This window comes from Conger conger, chromosome 7 (genome assembly GCF_963514075.1).
Source record: "Conger conger chromosome 7, fConCon1.1, whole genome shotgun sequence".
Classification (NCBI taxonomy): domain Eukaryota; kingdom Metazoa; phylum Chordata; class Actinopteri; order Anguilliformes; family Congridae; genus Conger; species Conger conger.
Genome location: NC_083766.1, coordinates 5,337,598 through 5,356,856, shown reverse-complemented (window position 1 = coordinate 5,356,856; position 19,259 = coordinate 5,337,598). Strand labels below are relative to the sequence as shown.

At 45.2% G+C, this 19,259-nt stretch overlaps 1 protein-coding gene across 1 annotated transcript; it reads left to right on the top strand.

Moving 5' to 3' along the window:
* The first annotated feature begins 8,597 nt into the window (after window positions 1-8,597).
* Window positions 8,598-17,026, top strand: LOC133133087 (patched domain-containing protein 1-like). The gene is made up of 3 exons (XM_061249070.1): window positions 8,598-9,391; window positions 12,732-13,392; window positions 14,677-17,026. The coding sequence occupies exons 1-3, from the start codon at window positions 8,966-8,968 to the stop codon at window positions 16,323-16,325; spliced, it is 2,736 nt and encodes a 911-aa protein (XP_061105054.1). The 5' UTR covers window positions 8,598-8,965; the 3' UTR covers window positions 16,326-17,026.
* Window positions 17,027-19,259: the final 2,233 nt, after the last annotated feature.

The following is a 19,259-nucleotide window of genomic DNA, read 5'->3' as shown; positions in this document are numbered from 1 at the left end:
AACCAGCGGCAGATGGGTTCCCCTACTGAGTCAGGTTCCGCTCAAGGTTTTTTTTCCTGTTAGCCAGAGAGTTTTTCCTTGCCGCTGTTGCCCTTGGCATACTCTTGGGGATCGGTTTCTTTGTAAAGCTGCTTTGTGACAAAGGCTCTTTTTTAAAAGTGCTATACAAATAAAAATTGATTGATTGATTGATTGATTGATTGATTGATTGATTGATTGACAGGAGATTTGTTGGACCTTCCTCACCGGTCTGCGAAAGAAAGAAATGAAAAGTGTGATAATGAACGGCCACAGCCAAAAACTGAATTTGACCTGATATCCCCAACGGTAAAATTGCATTTTCTGTGATCTTACCACCTTCATGATCTGACAGGAAGGACTTCCACCTTCACAATTCTCATTTTATGCATATTTATTGTTCTTTTTTTGCAGGTATAATGTTTGTAATGCAAACAAGGGCAGTTACAGCATAAAGCAGCATCTGCATATTGATATACCTATTTATTTTGCTAAAGATAATCTGTCTGTAATGATCAAAAACTTTATGATGTATTCTCTTTTTGTTATTAATTTCCCCTTATTCACCTATTGTACTGGTCTATTGGCAGCATCTGAAATGGATGGTGCAAAAGCAAACAGACTGCCAATCATTTTACAGGTTTCTGGGTAGAAACATGAGGGTTGTTGGCTGTGCAGATTCCCAAAAACGGTTGTTTAGCTTCCCTCAAGAGCACGTTTAGAGGAGGTGCTGGGGCAGTTGGAAATACACAGATTCGGGCAACATGATGGACTGAGGGGTCCCCTGCTCGTCTGTGTCAGTACGGTCTATCAGAATTAATCCACGTCGTGCTCACAGAGCTCAGGGTTGGTGGCATCAGAAGGGTCTGGGTGGTCAGGCTGTTGAATATGACTTGCCGCCAAAGCATCTCTACATGACTGTGCACTTGATGGGAAATGAAACAGCCCGTGAGACCCTCAGTCATAGCCTCTAACAGTAGCAATAGCGCTTTCTGCTTGTTGTTTTAGATGTCCATGTTGTAATTTTAGATGGCTATCCCTTCCACATGACTGACATCCCTTTTTCCACTTATAGCTGGTTCCTCCAGGGAGGAGGGCTACCCACCTCGTGAAAAAAAGAATTCAGGGCTGAATTCCAATGAAGGGGTGAGAATATGGCACTCTTCCTCTACCTATTCCATACAGTATGTTCAAGACGTTGGCACAGTATCTTCCAAGTTTAGCATTAGCTCTGAGTTTTCTGTCCGTACCGTTTTAAGTTGAGTAGCCCTTAACCCTGCATTGCTCCAGGGGAGGATTGTCTCCTGCTTAGTCTAATCAACTGTATGTCGCTCTGGATAAGAGCGTCTGCCAAATGCCATTAATGTAAAGTAATGAAACATACAAAATGTAAACTGACACAGGAGGAGCTCTGTCCATACTATAGACCCCTGAAGCCTGGTGCCTATGACGGGATAATCAGACCAAGTTTGCGCCCGATTCTCTCCTCCTGGCAATCGAGCCGAGATTATCATTTAGCCTGTAGCCTAGTGGCTAAGGCGCTTGACTGGGACCCGGGTGGTCGGTGGCACTGTGAAATCTGTCATCATGTGTGGGGGTCTCCCACGTTTTGATTATCAGTCCTGTATTGTGCATCAGGCTTAAAGGTACAATAGGTAAGATTTTTGCGTTAAAACATTGTTACGAGACCGTTCTAAATCCCTTCCTATCATTGAAAAAGGCTCACAGACACCCTCTGCCTGTGTTTATAGTCCTTACAGTTGGGTTTCAAAATATACAGCTGACAGCCCCAACACTCTGTACCAAAACATTGTATAACTGTACAATAATTCAAGCTCATTGGTTGAAAATTGGTTCTAATTCCCACAGCCAATGGCGTTTCAATGTCAGCATTCACAGAGAAGGGGGAGGGATAAATATTGTTGTGGTTTGAAGGTGTTTGTTGGTGCTATTCCTCTCTTGACCGTTAGAAGTCCAAAATGACCTATTGTACCTTTAAGTCACATGCAGCATACAGCTTTCTCAAGGTCACGAGAAGGGAATGGGGTCATGTCGAATTCAAATTAAAATGTTTTTTAAATTCAAATTACTGGCATGAAATAAAAATGGCATGTAGTTATTACCAAGGCATACACATAAATAATAAAATGATAATATTAAAAAAATTATTTTAAACTAATAATAATGATTATACAATAACATAAACAGAAACTGTCATACACCAATAAATATGTACATGTATATATGTTAATTCATACAATAGCTCTGGTATATTTCCTTTCATGTGCCTTTTTTGTCCAAACTGTGACACAGTTGAGGATATTGAGTCATATTCCATGTTTTATCAGTGTGTCCTATTCCAAGGAGGGACGAGAGTTCTGCTCACTAATTGACTTCAAGCCTGTCAGATGGCCTGATAAGACCAGAACAATTTAGAATATAACAATGTATGGCATGCAAGCATATCTCTCTCTCTCTCTCTCTCTCTCTCTCTCTCTCTCTCTCTCTCTCTCTCTCTCTCTCTCTCTCTCTCTCTCTCACAAGCATGCTCACTTGCGACAGGAATTGTATTTGTATTTAATTAAAGAAAATATATTCCAAATAAGACATAGAGTGACTAAGTGAGAGAGAGAGAGAGAGGGGGGGGCTAAGTGGTGGCACAGATCCCCTTAGTGCTATTTCTGTCTCTTACACAGGCTCTCTGACTTATGGGCTTAGAGGAGAATAGGAAAGATCTGCCAATCCAAGTAGACAGTATTTTACCCTCTGGCCAAATATCTGTCCAGCCAGACTTCCTGTTCTGCTCCTCCACATCCCCCACCCCTTATTCTAGGAAGCCTCTAGTCAATACCCAACTGATTGGAAAGCTAGGGCTCATCACACAGCTGCCCCCCGGGTACAACGCGGGGTGGACAAAAGGTCAAGCAGAAGCCTGTTATATAAACTGCGCGGCAGCCGTCCGAACATGGTGCTCCCATGTCAGACGTCCTTCACACGGGGTCTTGGCCAGAGGCCAACACAATGCACTCGGAACTCAGTGTTCCCAAATAACAAAATGTACCTCTATTGCTATTGCTACTGCTATTTTTACATATGTATGCACACTCTGGTGCCACACAGGGAAATTGGGGTGCCCTCCAGCTGGCTGCAGCACCGTTACATTACATTAATGGCATTTGGCAGACGCTTTTATCCAAAGCAACGTACAGTTGATTAGACTAAGCAGGTGACAATCCTCCCCTGGAGCAATGCAGGGTTAAAGGGCCTTGCTCAAGGGCCCAACGGCTGTGCGGATCTTATTGGGGCCACACCGGGATTTTAACCACCGACCTTGCGGGTCCCAGTCATGTACCTTGGCTGATACATGTCCCAAGACATCAGATGTGTGCCAGTAGGGTTTGGCGGCCAAACCCAAACTCTGCCATCTTATGAACGGATTACAAGTTATATCAGTGGTCACCATAGCTACCTCATCGGGAATCCGTTTTAATAAGATGGTTTGAAAATTGCCCACATGCATACAGTACATATAGCCTTGTATACCATAAGTGGGAATCCCTATTTTTTTTAATGCTGGTTTGTGCACCAAATTGTACTACCAGGTGATGGTAGGAACATGGAAGGATTGCCAGTGCAGTAATGGCAAATGAGCAGATCATTGCTGTGTGAGTATGGGTGAGAAAACAACGGGCCCAGAGATGGTGAGAAGCTTCAAGATAAATACCCTGGTGTTATATAGGAATAATGCTGGCGTTTCCCCCAAGAGAGAGTGCTCCGTTTTGTGTGGAAGTGGGGTTAACAGCAGTATCATTTTGAAGATCCTGTGCTTAGACACATTCAAGACGTGCACTGAACGCACACACCATCATGTACTTAGTTCTTCATCTCCATGGGAACAGCTGTTCTGTGTGTCAGGTTCTGGGGAGAAGGAAGTGAACCCTGCCTGCATATTTAGCCCTGGGTTACCGTGGAAACAATTTAGAGAGCTATTTTCCTGCCAATGAGAAAATGATACTGGCCCACAAATGGGCAAGGCTTAGATATGACCACACCCCCTCTCACTGGGGAGAGATATAGCAGTGTTAATGTAGATACTTTATCCCAGGCATGCATTAATCATCCCACGTTGAGTCCCTGGGAATATACTATATGATTCTTCATAAATCCTGTCTAATATTTAAAATAGCCTACTGCAGCAGAGGCTGGTGCACATCTCAGCCATGTATTCCTGAAATTCCTACAGTATACAGATGATTTTTACCAATAAGAATGAATATGCCAATGTGTAATATGAACTGTATGTGAAAAACAGACAAAAAAATTGTATTCATTTTCTATATTAATCTAAACCACTGCCAAACTGTTAATGAATGGAAAAGGGATCCAAATGTCCAACATGTATCTGACAACAATTCCAATAATTCCTACATAAGACAATTTCCACTTGAAATTCATTTTTAAGTAAGCTTACTCTACAACACTTACTGCATTTCCAAGGGGACTTGCATGGCTTATATATTATTTATTTATACAGCTGGATGCTAAATAAAGCTGTTCTGTTACCTTTCTCAGTACCTCTCCAGGGCTTCAAACTTGCAACACTGTTCTTAAAACCTATTTCCCCAACATCTCCTGAATCTTTTTTTATGTCAGTTTAGGAGTGACTGTGCTGTACGAGAACATTGTTATGCTCTCACCCCCCAGTCTCGACATCCTGTATCATCAGGGGAGGGGTTGGGGGATAATTTATTTAGCAAAAATAAAACTTGAGTTAAATGATATGTGCAACAAATTGCGTTGTCCTTTCCTTTTTATTTGTGTGTTGTTTTTTTTTGTTGACATTTTCTTTTCACTGGTGGCGAATTGGTCTTTTTGACATTTTCGTTCTACTGATGCCGAATTATTTCGAGGTGATTACCCACATCTAAAACCTTGAATTGTCTGGAGAGGCATCCTGAAATAAAAATAAAAATGACATCAAAGTGACTAGAGAAATCGCAATGTCGCTGTGAATGTTTTTGTGTCCGCTTTGTGCAACTATTCATACACTGCATTTACCACAGTTTCGCACGTCATTTGTGTTGGCTACAGTGAAACACAATATTATGCAACTAATTAATTTAGAACAATGGACGCTGATAAAAAATGCCTTTTGGGAACGCTATAATATTACGTAAACTGCCCATTTAAATCACGAATGCTGTCAGGTAAAAGTGCAGGTAAAGGTGTAACACTTTCCTTTGTCTTCATCGCAATTTTACCGAATGGAACACGATAATTATAAGATGACGTTGGCAGCGCAATCCACCATCATGAGTCAGGGAATATTACTAGTGCAGAGATAATATTGGCAGACGCAACTCTCTGACTATAGCGCTGAAACTGTGCGGAAACATTGAATCCTAAAAAAGAACCTGGCGGCCACCGGCACCCCCATGACATTGTTTCAGTTGTTAGAGATAGGTTGCAAACTTCGTCCTGTTGCCTGGGTAAAAGTAGAGATAGATAATAATGAAAGAAATAATTTGAACTTTGAGCTCTAAAATAGACTCAGAATCTTTAAGTCATCACCACTTGGCAGCCAGCAGCCAATACGAGACAACCAAGTGGGAAATGTGCTAGTGACCACACGGATATGTGTCCATGTGCATTATTGGTTTCATTTTGATTATACACGCTGAGACCTTAATTATTTGCTTTGTTAAAAATAAATGTCAAGTATTCTTTCAAGTGGGAACAGCTATCCACACAATTCACCTCACCTCATTACAGTGAGCACCATAATTCTATGGACAGTGACACATTTTTATTTTATTTTGGTTCTGTACCCTAGCACATTAAGTTTGAATGGATACAATGAGATACAATCCGGTAACTTTAAATTTGAGGGAATTTTCATCCATATCGGATGAATGGTTTAGAGATTTTTGTACATGGTCCCCCTATTTTAAGGCATTACAAGTATCTGTTGAATTTGCTTCACAGATATGTTTTGTTAGGCAGGTGTATTCATTTGTGCTGTTAGTGAATACAGAAGCGAACTGTTGATGTCGAGACCTTGCAGTTGCCTTTGGAGATTGTTGTTTGGGTGTGACAACATGAGGAAGACAGCAGTGTCGATGCAAATTAAACTGGCCAACATATGGCTTAGAAATTAAAATCAATCAAATCAGGAACATCGCAAAATCCCTGGGCATGCCCAATCAACAGTTTGGTTCATCATTAACAAGAAAAAAAAACTATTGGTGAACTCAAGTACTGTATGACAGAAGACCCGGTTGACCAGGGAAGACCAGGGAAGACTGAAGTGGATGACGGGAGAATACTCTTTATGGTGGAAAAAAAAAAAACCTCCTGACAACAGCCCAACGGAACACTCTCCTGGATGCAGGTGTAGCCTAGATGCGTCAAAGTCTACCATACGTAGACGACTACACCAGCAGGACTACAGACCATGAGATGCAAACCACCGATAAGCCTGAAGAACAGAAAGCCGAGAGTACAGTTTGCTAAAAAAAAAAGCGCCTAAAAGAGCCCCAAGAGTTCTGGAACAAAGTGTTCTGGACAGATGAGACAAAGATAAACATGTGGAGTAAAGGAGAGAGTGTGGAGTTAAAAAAGGAAATGCCTGTGAGACAAAGCATCCCCCCTCATCCGTGAAACATGGTGGAGGGGGTGTTATGGCTCTTGGGCCTGTATGGCTGCCAGTGGAACAGGCCCACTTGTCTTCATCAATGATGTGACTGCAGACCGAAGTAGGATACATATTTCTGTATAATTGATCTGCTCAGATGAAACTTATTGGACGGCACTTGCACTCATGCAACGTGACCCGGAACATACTGCTTGAGTAATGAAGGGGTGGAAAAATCCTTGACTGGGTCATTGGATCTGAATGCAACTGAACATGCAGTTTACATGCTGAAGAGGAGACTGAAGGAACTGAAGACGGCAGCACTACAGGCCTGGCAGAGCATCACCAGGGAAGATACCCAGCATCAGGTGATGTCTATGCATCGCAGACCTCAAGCAGTCATTGCATGCAAATGATATGCGACCAAATATAAAAAATGATTAACTTTAGGCTACTTTAGGGGACTAAGCGGTTCATCCGATATGGATGAAAATACCCTCAAATTAATACTTAAATTGCAAACTCAAAGTGCTAGAGTACATGTATCACTGTCCAATTAATGATGGTGCTCACTGTATATAGCTAATGTGTGTGGTTTTTTTTTTTTTTTTTTTTTGGTAAAGCGAAACTTTCCACGTGTGCATAAACCCCACAATACTGCAAGTAAGAAGACAATTAACCTTCACGTACAGAGATGAATACAATAATACAGTAAGAAATGTAGGCTGTATTGTTCTGTCAATCCATCCACACCGCCTGCGAGTGTGCAAGACAGCGCACCAAAGACAGCGAGGGTGGAAAGAGCATTCAAGATTTTGTCCTCCTTTTGATGCAACACGCTGTTGGAGGCAAAAAAACAGCCTTTCTGCAAGACCGGTGATTCAGCAATTGGCTTGCCTAACGGCACCGGCGACGATGGAAGGATTATATCGACAAGAACATAAAAATTCACAAAAATGCGCATTCCCATCGCTGACCAGAAGTAAGGCGGGGTACAACGGCGTATCACAAACATTATTTCGCGCGATCTATTTTCGCACAAAGCGTTCTGGTTAAATACTTCATTTGAAAGCAGCGCGTACCGTATGAAGACCAAGACAAAGAGATTTCCAGTCACTTTCAAATAATCGCTTGATGTGTGCCGGGGACAGAAGGTAGCCGAGATGCGTCGCAAACCATGCCATAGCCTGCTAACAAACACGCAGAGGGACAGCCGGATAATCACACCAGTAAAAAGAACGCACCTGTGTGGGCTGGCTTGTGACTGAGTTGCTCTGAATTTTGCTCAGGTGTTAAATACTCAGTCAACTTCGGCGTTAAGTGGACGACGACATCTTCTCAATATGTGCAATACAACTAAAAACAGATTAAATGTGTGAAGTTGTACGCTATTCATGCATTCGTCCATATCAATGGGGTGACGCTGGTGGAAAACCGCAATTGATGCGCCAAGGCAGTGCATTACTGAGGTATTATTTTGTTATTTTCTGGAACTACTGAGATTGACGGAGCGAATTGATTGCATACGTCATATAATTTACAGCAAACAGGTTTCATTATATAGCAATGGGAAAACAAGGATGTGCTGATGAAGCTGTCTTACGTGTGCGTTCATTGAGATGTGAAAGGATTAGATATGACACAGCGATAAATATGCAGCGACGTGACTGCTCGTATGTCAACATCTGTAAACTTCAGTATGAGGGTCGTATCGATGTTTTAGCTTATAAATAGTGTGTTGTAGTCTAACGTATTCAGCTGTTTTTTTTGACATAATTGCTATTTGTAGCCTATAACTGATTGCATATTCGGCAAATATATCCGACTCAAATCAGTCGTGACACTTTTCTGCATTTCTTCAACGTAGCCTATAGCCTATATGTAACACTCGCATTTGTAACAATGCTTCTGTGCGCCTCTTACAATAGCCCGCGAGTGTACGTATCTGCTTGTATCCCCGCGTTCTTTTTACAGTACATCATGTAATAATGTTAGCAACAGAAACGCTATTACTTTGTTGCGAAGATTATGCGTATGTTTTGGGGGCGTGGGTAGTGTATAAAGGCTACAATTACGTATATAACATCCGATAGTAATTTTGGTAGCTGTATAGCTGTAGCTGTATTTTTGATTGGCTATCCAGAATCGCCTATTTCATTTTGATGATGTGCATGGGAATAAGCATGCTGCCAGTATTCAAAACGTGGCGGCGCCTGACCACGGAAACTTGAGTGGAACTGATTTTACTCAAGGCACCGCCTAGCCCTGCGTGTTACATTCTGTTATCGGGTTTCCCTATGATAGAGCCCCCCCATGGTGGTGTCTCGGCGGTGGGAGAGGCTCGGATCCCGCAGGCCTTTCCTCTCCCTCCCGCTCTGGCTGCAGTCTAGGATGTTGCGCCAGGTTTTGCGCGAAGGGCTAAGGACGTCTTTCTACAAACTCGGCCACTTTGTAGCCAACCACCCGGTGTTCTTCTTATCTGCCCCGGTGCTCGTCTCCGTCCTGCTGGGAGCCAGCTTCAGCCGCTACCGCGTCGAGGAAAACATGGAGCACCTACTGGCCCCCAAACACAGTCTGGCTAAAATAGAGGGCAAACTGGTGGACAGCTTGTTCCCAGTCAACAGATCCAAACACACTCTTTACTCGGATCTCCAGACTCCAGGGAGATACGGCAGGGTGATTGTCACCACAGGCCGGGGGAACGTATTGGACCAGCATCATGTGGACCAAATTCTGGAGGTACGAATCACGACTTAATGGACGGGTGAGCAATTGAGTGTGCGAGAGATACGTAGAGGTGTGTGTGTGTGTGGGGTAGTCAGGTAAAGCCTAACCACCACTCTCAACTGCCATCATTAAAGATCTCACAAAGATTGACACGGAAATTGTATAGCCATTAGTTGCAGAGCTACAGGTGGAGTGTTCCAGTTATGGTTTTAAAATGTGTCTTTAAAAATGTAATGTAATTAACCACTGACAAAAAACACACTTGAAAATATCGGGAAATAAGGAACTTGAAAATAGAGAGAGATTATTAGCAAGAATAAATACAATACAAATAAGATCCTTATGCGATCAAATTCCTCAATTTATTTAACAGATTTCTGTACTAAAACTAGCAACAATTGCATTTTAAGTGCAGACTGATTATCTACGACTGTGGAAATGCAGGCACATTTTACAAAGGATGTTAGTTTTAGTTTGGGAATGAAAAGAGCTCTTGTAATGTCCATTCAGTTCCGGAAATTGTTGAATTGAAATGGAATGGTACTGGTAATGGTAATGGAAGCAGAACTGTACCTTCATCAAACTACACACGTCATGGAACATGATGCACACCACACCAAAACCTTTTTTTAATGAACGAACAGTATCCAATGCTTGTGTTTGTGTTGTACATCCACAAAATTATAATTGAAGATTTTTCAGTGAATTGGTTGAATTTTTATATTTATTATTTTATTAATGAACTATGTATTGCCATGGCACGGATGGTGCAGTGGGTAACACTGCCGCCTCACTGCAAGGAGGTCCAGGGTTCGAATCCCCGTCGGCCGGGGCCTCTGTGTGGAGTTTTCATGTTCTCCCTGTGTTTGCGTGGGTTTCCTCCGGGTACTCCGGTTTCCTCCCACAGTCCAAAGACATGCAGGTTAGGCTGATTGGAGAGTCTAAATTGCCCGTAGGTATGAGTGTGTGAGTGAATGGTGTGTGTGCCCTGTGATGGACTGGCGACCTGTCCAGGGTGTATTCCTGCCTTTCGCCCAATGTATGCTGGGATAGGCTCCAGCCCCCCTGTGACCCTGTTCAGGATAAGCAGGTTAAGATAATGGATGGATGGATGTATTGCCATTTTAGGAATCATCACTAAACTGTGACATTAAATGCTCTTATAATGAAGCAGTCCAGCCCCTCGTCCTCCTCTCCCACACCCCCCCCCCCCCACTTAACCTTTTTCCTCTCATGAATAAATTATTCTAAATTGTTAATAAATAACAGCTAATAAATGCTAAAATCTGATTTCATTTTGGATATTATCGCTGTCCTTAAGTGGTGGCTGTTGGGCCCTTAACCCCCCACATTGTTCCAGGGTGGATTAGCTGCTTAGTCTAATCAACTGCAAGTCACTTTGTATAAAAGCATCTAACTATAATGTCATGTAAATGTAATGTACAAATGAACTAGGTCTATATTAATGACATCTTGTTGGTCTTGGTATGCCTTGTAAGATATACCGTAGTACAGCATAGTTAAATCAGTACATAGTTTTTGCTGTACTTTACTTTACTAAAGTAACAGTTATTCAATATTGCAAGCAGTTGTGTAACCTGTGGTATGGCTAATGAATTAAATAGGTAACTGGAGGGTGCTTGCAATTCCTGCACTCCCTGGATCCTCCACCGGAGGGCGCTAGCACATTTGTTAATGCAGCTTTTATACAGCTACTGCCAGGATGGCGAGACCTTTACCCCTGCCATCCTGTTATGAAACTGGAAACATAAAAAGAGCACATATGCCTTTTTGGGGAACAGAAAAGGGATCTTTGTCCCGTGGGCAGCAAAAGCAGAGTGTAATGTCCCAGGGGTGAATGGGTTATGGTCCGAAAATATTCTGGCTAGCCTGAAAAATAGAAACTCTGAGACTGGAAGCCCTGCAGACCTAGGAGAACATTTTTACCCATTACCCTGCACGCATTACATCAGCTCACATACAGACCTGTCTGCCTCACTAACCTTCAAATCTCCTTCTGAAACCGGATACGGTTGTCAAGGGACAACTTGATGTCTCTTGTCTCAGCAAAAAAAAAAGAACAAAACATGACACAGTGTTTGAGTAAGACCACCAAGTTGTCTCCGATCTTCTCACATGTACTTTTTTTCTTCTGTCAGCAAGCAGCTTTTTATCGAAATACATCAAACAATTACTCTGATTAATGCGACCGGAATCCTCTATGTTCATGAATTAATTACCATTGCACTGACAGTAATTGACGGAGATGCAAGGCAAGCAACAACTGCATGTTAAATACAGACTTATTTACAACTGTGGACATGCAGACACATTTTACGAAGGATGTTAGTTTTAGTTTGGGAATTAAATAAGCTCTTGTAATGTCCATTCAGTTCCAGAAATTGTTGAATTGAAATGGAACCACAGCTACACCTTCATGAAACTGCACACATCGTGAACGTCAAGTGCACACCGTACCAAAAGCCTTTTTTAGTGAATGAACAGCATCCGATGCGTGTGTTTGTGTTATACATCCACGAAATTATAATTGAGGATTTTTCGGTGAATTGAGTTGAGTTGACTGAATCAAAATGGTATGTTGTCTTTGCTCACTGTTGCTCACTTCAAGGCAGTCTGGGGAAGAAAAAAAACATAGTCTAGCTCCCCATTGCATTGCAACTGACATACCGGTGGAGGTAAAGGGCATTTTCAACAGGGGTAAGGATTTTTCTACATCTGAAGGCAGATACCTACCAGATGAGTCACCTTTCCGATTTTCTCAGCGTGCCAAGTATGTGTAAAATGTGCATAATTAAGACTTATTGCGTAAGGTTCTTATTTTCACAGAGGAAAGATGGATTAATGTGGAGGGAGAGATCTGAAAGGAGATGATAGATGGATTTGTTGAGAGAAGTGAGAAAGAGAAGAGAAGTATAGATTATCTACATCATTTTACACGCACATGCAAATTCTTTTTAGTCAAGTTTGAGCACCAAAACATTTGAAGGAAAGACCTTGTCTTCTGCCCCTAACCACCTCACAAAGGTTAGCTCTTATATAGAAGAGGGGCGATTGGATTTTAAAGACATTGGCTCAAGCGGTCAGAGCAGTCGTCTGGCGGTCGTAGGGTTGCCGGTTCGATCCCGCCCCCGGGTGTGTCGAAGTGTCCCTGAGCAAGAAACGCCCTGATGAGCTGGTCGGTGCCGTGCGCGGCAGCCAATCGCCGTTGGCGTGCGAGTGTGCGTATGAACGGCGTGAATGGGAAACATCAAATTGTCCAGCGCTTTGGCTAAAATGCCGACCGTGTCCCATTTTCCCCGTTTGTGACGGCCCGGCGTTTCTGTGTCCGCAGCTCCACAGCGCCGTCACCGCCATGCAGGTGCACGTGCTGGGGTTCAACTACACGTTCGCCCACCTCTGCCTGCTGGACGACAACAGCAGCTGCATCGTGGACGACATCCTGCACGTCCTGGAGGGGCTGCGGACGGCGTGGGCCTACAACCGCTCGGCCCCGCCGCTGCGCTACCCCATCACCACGCTGCAGGACGGCCGCGAGGCCTACATCGGCCACCAGCTGGGCGGCGTGCAGCCGGCGGGCCGCAAGGCGGTCCGCTCCGCCCGGGCCCTGCAGCTCACCTACCACCTGCAGGCGGCCAACCCCCTGAACGACATGGTGGCCACCGGCTGGGAGGCGCAGTTCTGCCGCGCCCTGGAGCTCTACCAGGAGAGCCACCCCGAGATCACCCTCTACCCCTTCACCTCGTCCTCGCCCCAGCGCGACTTCCAGAAGACCACCAAGGTGTCGGAGTGCCCCCTGCTGGTCAGCCTGTGCGTGTGCGCGTCGCTGGCGGTGCTGTGCTGCTCCATGCGGGACTGCGTGCGGACCAAGCCCTGGCTGGGCCTCCTGGCGCTGGTCAGCGTGGGCCTGGCCACGCTCACCTCCGCCGGCATCATCAACCTGGCCGGCGGCAATTACAACTCCACCTTCCTGGGAATCCCCTTCATCATGCTGGGTGAGGCTCTCGGACCTTTTTATCATAACCGCGTGTCCGTTCAGTCGTTTCGTCGAACGCGCTTACGGTAGGTGAGAAAAGGTTTCCAGTCTTTTTTTTCCGCTTCATCCATTAATCCTTTTCCAGTTGAGTTATATCCCACCTGAGCTCCACCCCCTGTTCTGAGCAACAGTAGTTGACCGTATGGACAGGGAGACAGTGAACAGGTAAGAAGGCAGGGAAGAAGAACAAGGGCAATGTACATTTAAATAAAAATATAGCAGAAATCCATCCTTCATAGATACATAGATACATCTTAGATACTAAAGTGATGGTCTTACATTAAAGTGATGGTCTTATATTAAAGCAATGGTCTTATATTAAAGTGGTCGTCCAGACGTGCATTTTAAACCTCATTTTGTCTCCTGTCCTTCAGTCAAAACCACACATTCAATACATTCCTGTTACAATTGACAGAGAAGATAAAACATGATCTTTGGAGCCTTATTCTAATTTCACTGTGTATTTTTGCATCACGATTTTGGATCACAAAAGTGATTGTCCTGTGGTACTTCTGACCCCCCATGGAGGGGTCCCTTCATGTCCTGGGCGTGGGCGCAGATGAAGTGAGTGTGGGTATTTTAGCTTCAAAGACGGGCTGAATTCATTCAGAGTGATAGTGCTGGAAGGGCCCGGAAAGGTTCTTATGCCTTTAGAGATGCTCCTGAACTCATATCCCTCACTGCAGGGATACAGAGACATAGCTTAAGTGGGATTCTAATAAGAACGATTCTAATAAAAATGTGCTGTAGTAATTACAGTACAACGGCCATCCACCTGTATAATGGCTCTTATCGCCACATGCCAGAAGCCATTCGTTTAAGAATCAATTTCCTCACAGGCACATTCATCCGTAAAAACGGGTTTGCATGCTAGTGTGGGGCCCGGGGAGGCCGGGGGCAGGGTGAACCGATGCTGTTCTAACACTGTTCCTGTCAGCCCGTAGGATTCAAGTTGTGTTCTGCTGTGATCCCGCTGCAGCTCTGCAATTTCAATCGCCTCAGTGTGTGGAGCGGTGTGCTGAAATTCTTCTACCGTTGTCATGACATTTTGGATCTTTATTTGTTTTTTTTTGTTTGTTTGTTTTTGTGTGTTTGTGTGCCGCCTAATTTGTTAATTAATCTATAAAATGTTTTCCCGACATTGTAAAAAAAAGATCTGTGCTCATTGAGTAAGAGTAAGTGTAATATGAGTGAAATACTTAAAGTGCATATCAAAAGCTAAAAGATATTTGCTCTTTACTAGGTCACGGGTTGCTGGGGACCTTTGAGATGCTGTCGTCATGGCGACGGACCCGGGAGGACCAGCACGTGAAGGAGCGCGTGGCGGCCGTGTTCTCGGACTGCATGCTCCCGTTCACCGCCAGCACCGCCCTGTACCTGGTCACGTTCGGCATCGGCGCCAGCCCCTTCACCAACATCGAGGCCGTGCGCCTCTTCTGCCAGAACACCTGCATCTCCGTGCTCTTCAACTACCTCTACATCCTCACCTTCTACGGCTCCAACCTGGTCTTCACCGGGTACATGGAGAACAACTACCAGCACAGCCTCTTCTGCAAGAAGGTGCCCAAGCCCGAGCTCCTGCTCCAGAAGCCGGCCTGGTACCGCTTCCTCATGTACACGCAGTTCAACGAGGAGGCCTCCGAGCTGGGCGACCTGCGGGCGTACGAGAGCCACCTGCTGGTGGCCTTCATGAAGCGCTACTACTGCGAGTGGATAACCAACACCTACGTCAAGCCCTTCGTCATCCTCTTCTACCTGATCTACGTCTCCTTCGCGCTCATGGGCTACCTGCAGGTGAGCGAGGGCTCGGACCTGAGCGCCGTGGTGGCCACGGAGACCAGCACCATCGCCTACACGCGGGCCCAGCAGAAGTACTTCAGCAGCTACAGCCCCGTGATCGGCTTCTACATCTACGAGTCCATCGAGTACTGGAACGCCAGCGTGCAGGAGGACCTGCTGGAGTACACCAAGGGCTTCGAGCGGATCTCCTGGTTCGAGAGCTACCTGGGCTACCTGCGCGGCCTCAACGTCAGCGCCGGCCTGGCCAGGCGCGACTTCACCGAGCGGCTGCGCGCCGGCTTCCTCAAGCAGCCGCAGTTCCTGCACTTCGCCGACGACATCATCTTCGGCCGGCTGGCCGACAGCGAGGTGGACGTGGTGGCGTCGCGCATGTTCCTGGTGGCCAAGACCACGGAGAACAAGCGCGAGGAGATGCGCGCCCTGCTGGACACGCTGCGCAAGCTGTCGCTCACCTCCCGCATCAAGTTCATCATCTTCAACCCCTCCTTCGTCTACATGGACCGCTACGCGTCCTCGGTGGGCGCGCCGCTCAAGAACTCCTGCATCGCCGCCCTGTTCCTGCTCTTCTTCTCCGCCTTCCTGGTGGCCGACTCGCTGGTCAACGTGTGGCTGACCGTGACGGCGGCGTCGGTGGAGTTCGGCGTGATCGGGTTCATGACGCTGTGGCGGGTGGAGATGGACTGCGTGTCGGTGCTGTGCCTGATCCACAGCCTCAACTACGCCGTGGACTCGTGCGGCCCGCTGCTGGCCACCTTCGCCCTGGGCCGCGAGTGCACGCGCACGCGCTGGGTGAAGGTGGCCCTGGAGCGGCACGGCGTGCCCGTCCTGCAGAGCTGCCTCTGCCACGGCGCGGCCCTGCTGCCCCTGGCCGCCGTGCCCTCCAACCTCACCGGCACCCTGTTCCGCTGCCTCTTCCTCTCCGCCGTCGTCACCCTCTTCCACTGCCTGGCCGTGCTGCCCGTCCTGCTCACCTTCCTGCCGCCCTCCAAGAAGAAGAGGAAAGGGAAGAAGGGGGCGGAGAGCCGGGGCGAGATCGAGTGCGTGGAGATGGGGGACAGCACTCGCGTCGTCGACCAGATCACCACGGTCTGAGGGAGCGCTCGCCGGACGTCGCGGGGGGGGGGGGAAACCGGGTCGCCGCGCGGGAGTCTGCGGCTCGCGGGGGGGCGCGGAGGCCGGTCGCGAGTAGAATACGTATTCCGGGTCACGAGATGATGTGCATGGGGGAAAAAATTAGCATGAGAGAGAACGGGCTTGCCGCGTGAGCCAGGGAAAGTCCCGCGTCCGCAGACGCGCGGGCGGCGGTGTGCGGTCGACGGTTGTCTCCGGTTACGCGTGGTCTGGATGTGTGAAAGGTTATAGTTCAGTTCTCATGTGAAACCATTCCGAGAGAGAATGCAACATTTTGTACGTCGCTTCGGATAAAGGCATCCGCTAAATACAATGTAATGTAATGTAATCTGATTTACTCTTCTCCCTTATGGTAGGACGGCTAAGAGGAGTTTACTCCTGGGTCAGTCAGACAGACTGTTACAAAAGAATGTGTGGGTGATGGTGGCATCAAACAGTTTTTCTTCTCTTATCTGCAGGAATCAGAGACAGTGAAGATAATCTATGTTTTCATCAGGTTTATTCACTGCCAGTTTTATCGCCTCCCACTGCTGTAAGAATAGCTTTTGTTTCTGGCAACTTCCCCAAGTATTCAATCTTTTTTTGTTTTGTGTTTCAGCTGTATGTGTCGTGCATGATTCATTTAACATTCAAAACTGTGCAAGAATATGACAATAGCCATTTTACACAGCCTCTGCGACTTCTCATCTCTCCATTCGATATGTTTCTGTCCCCTCACCCATCCACGCATCCCTCGTTCTCTCCCTCCCTTCACACACATGCAGGGCCAGTTTGTGACATTCCTAAGCCGAGACAACATTTCCTCTGTGTGTATCATTAAATGCAGTAAGTTCACATGCATTGGGCCTCTCTTGGACAATGTTCCTGGTTGTCCCCTTGTGGCCCTACACAGACGTGCGCATGCACGCACACACACGTACACGCGCACACACACACACACACAATTGTTACTGTGACAACTTCCTTCCTCTTCAGAATCTTTTTAGTACTTTCTGTGGGGAAAAATCTAAAAGTTGTGACTGAGAACATCATATAAAATTACATATTTTATTAACTGAATGTAATGTGATTCTTATGCAGCATTGTAAGTAACAGTTTTTTTTGTTTTATGGAATATTTATTGATCAACATGAAATCTAGAAAAGGTAACTGTCAGTCAGTAAACTAATTATTTCATATATTTGTTATGTTTTGATATAAGCATGTGATGTTGCCCCTCTCCAATGTACGACCGATGAGCAGGCATGTGACTTACTTCTTGCTACTCAATTTGTCATATCTCCATATGATCCTTATAATTATACCAAAGCTGTCCTGCACATAACCATTTAAATCCTAATTTATTTATGAAATGCTAACGCCGAAACACTAATATATACACAGATTAATCCTGCCTCCAGTACTGCAGTTCACTGCTGTACACCCTTGTTTCTGTTAACATAAAAGAACAAATTTGGTATGAATTCACATTCCACAAAAGTCCTTTTTGAAAAGCCTGCTAGCTTTGCTATAGTTTTGGAAACTTTGGCTTTCTTCGATGCTAATGCACATGAATGACTTGTCAATATGATGGCAATGAACACAGTGTTACTTTTGAAACTGAACTGAGTGTTAAAATATACAAGGTATGCAATGCCCCCTAGTGGTTGGTGATCAGTTCTAAATGTTCATCTCTATAAGCTGACTTTTCTTATCTCACATTGAATATTTTGTGCCCTCGACCAACTGTCTGTCTCCTCTTATGATAAATATCTCTCCTCCTCATCAATTCTCCACCTGTTGCTCTATTTCTCAATATCTACCTCTTCAATATCTCTCGTTCTCTCTCTCTCTCTCTCTCTCTCTCTCTCTCTCTCCCCTCTCTGTGCTGGAGGTTGGGAGCGCTGATGCTCTCTCATTCTCTCATTCTCTCTCTCTCTCTCTCTCTCTCTCTCACTCTCTCTCTCTCTCTCTCTCCCCCATCCCTCCCTCCCTCTGGTGGATAACACATATGCATATTATGACTGGACAGACAGGAAGTGTGGCAGATATGCTCCAGGGATGTGGCCTGTTTGCTGTGTCATGGTTCATGTTTGAAAAGTACTGTATATGCTTACCTCAGAGGTGAGCAATGTTATGATGTACGTGTGACAGACAGGAGAGCGAGAGCACCAACACTTCTTTTCAGGAAGCTCTCTGCTGTGGAGGTGGGGGTGAGGACAGAACATACAGCAATGGCTTCGGGTGTTTTTTTCATTTCAGGCCGGAGACAATTCATTTGATTTTCCATAAAGCTAAAAATACACTCTGAATATTCACCAAATTGTTCAAGCAGGATTGCTCACTAGCATTGAAATGCTGGTAATTAAACCTGTTGGCAAAACCCTGTAACCAATGTCTGCAAGAGCAGTGCTTCACATATCACAACATTATCTGGAAAACAAATGCATTTGTATATTTCTTTTCACACAAATAGAATTAAAATGTAATATTTTTCTAAGCACTTTATATAACTTTCAATGCTATACACATCAATAAAACATATCCATGTAAAAGCAATCGATTTCATTTGAATTTATTCAGGTTTATTTTATATGTCCACATCATATGACCATAAACTGAAATTAAATGCCATTGGTTCATATAGTTTAATATGGTGTCAATGGGTCTAACGCTGTCTCACACTTCCTGTATTCCCGTTTATTGAAGCACTGTTGCCACAATACCACATAATACAAGATACACATGACCACAGCTCATCCTAAATGTTCTGTATATGTACTAGTCTCTTTACTTGTAAGGCTCTCATGTCATGTGACTTAAGCCTGTCACTGGTGTCGATAGAGCCAATAACAGTGACTGGCGTTTTTAGAGCAAGGCTTTAGTATTATATTGAGAATACTGAATCCACGGACC

What these genes read in the sequence shown, in the direction of transcription:
- LOC133133087 (XM_061249070.1), top strand. Translation starts at nt 8,966, where the DNA reads ATGGTGGTGTCTCGGCGGTGGGAGAGGCTCGGATCCCGCAGGCCTTTC. An exon ending in ATGTGGACCAAATTCTGGAG is followed by an intron (nt 9,392 to 12,731) that starts GTACGAATCACG and finishes CTGTGTCCGCAG; the next exon opens with CTCCACAGCGCCGTCACCGC. An exon ending in AATCCCCTTCATCATGCTGG is followed by an intron (nt 13,393 to 14,676) that starts GTGAGGCTCTCG and finishes GCTCTTTACTAG; the next exon opens with GTCACGGGTTGCTGGGGACC.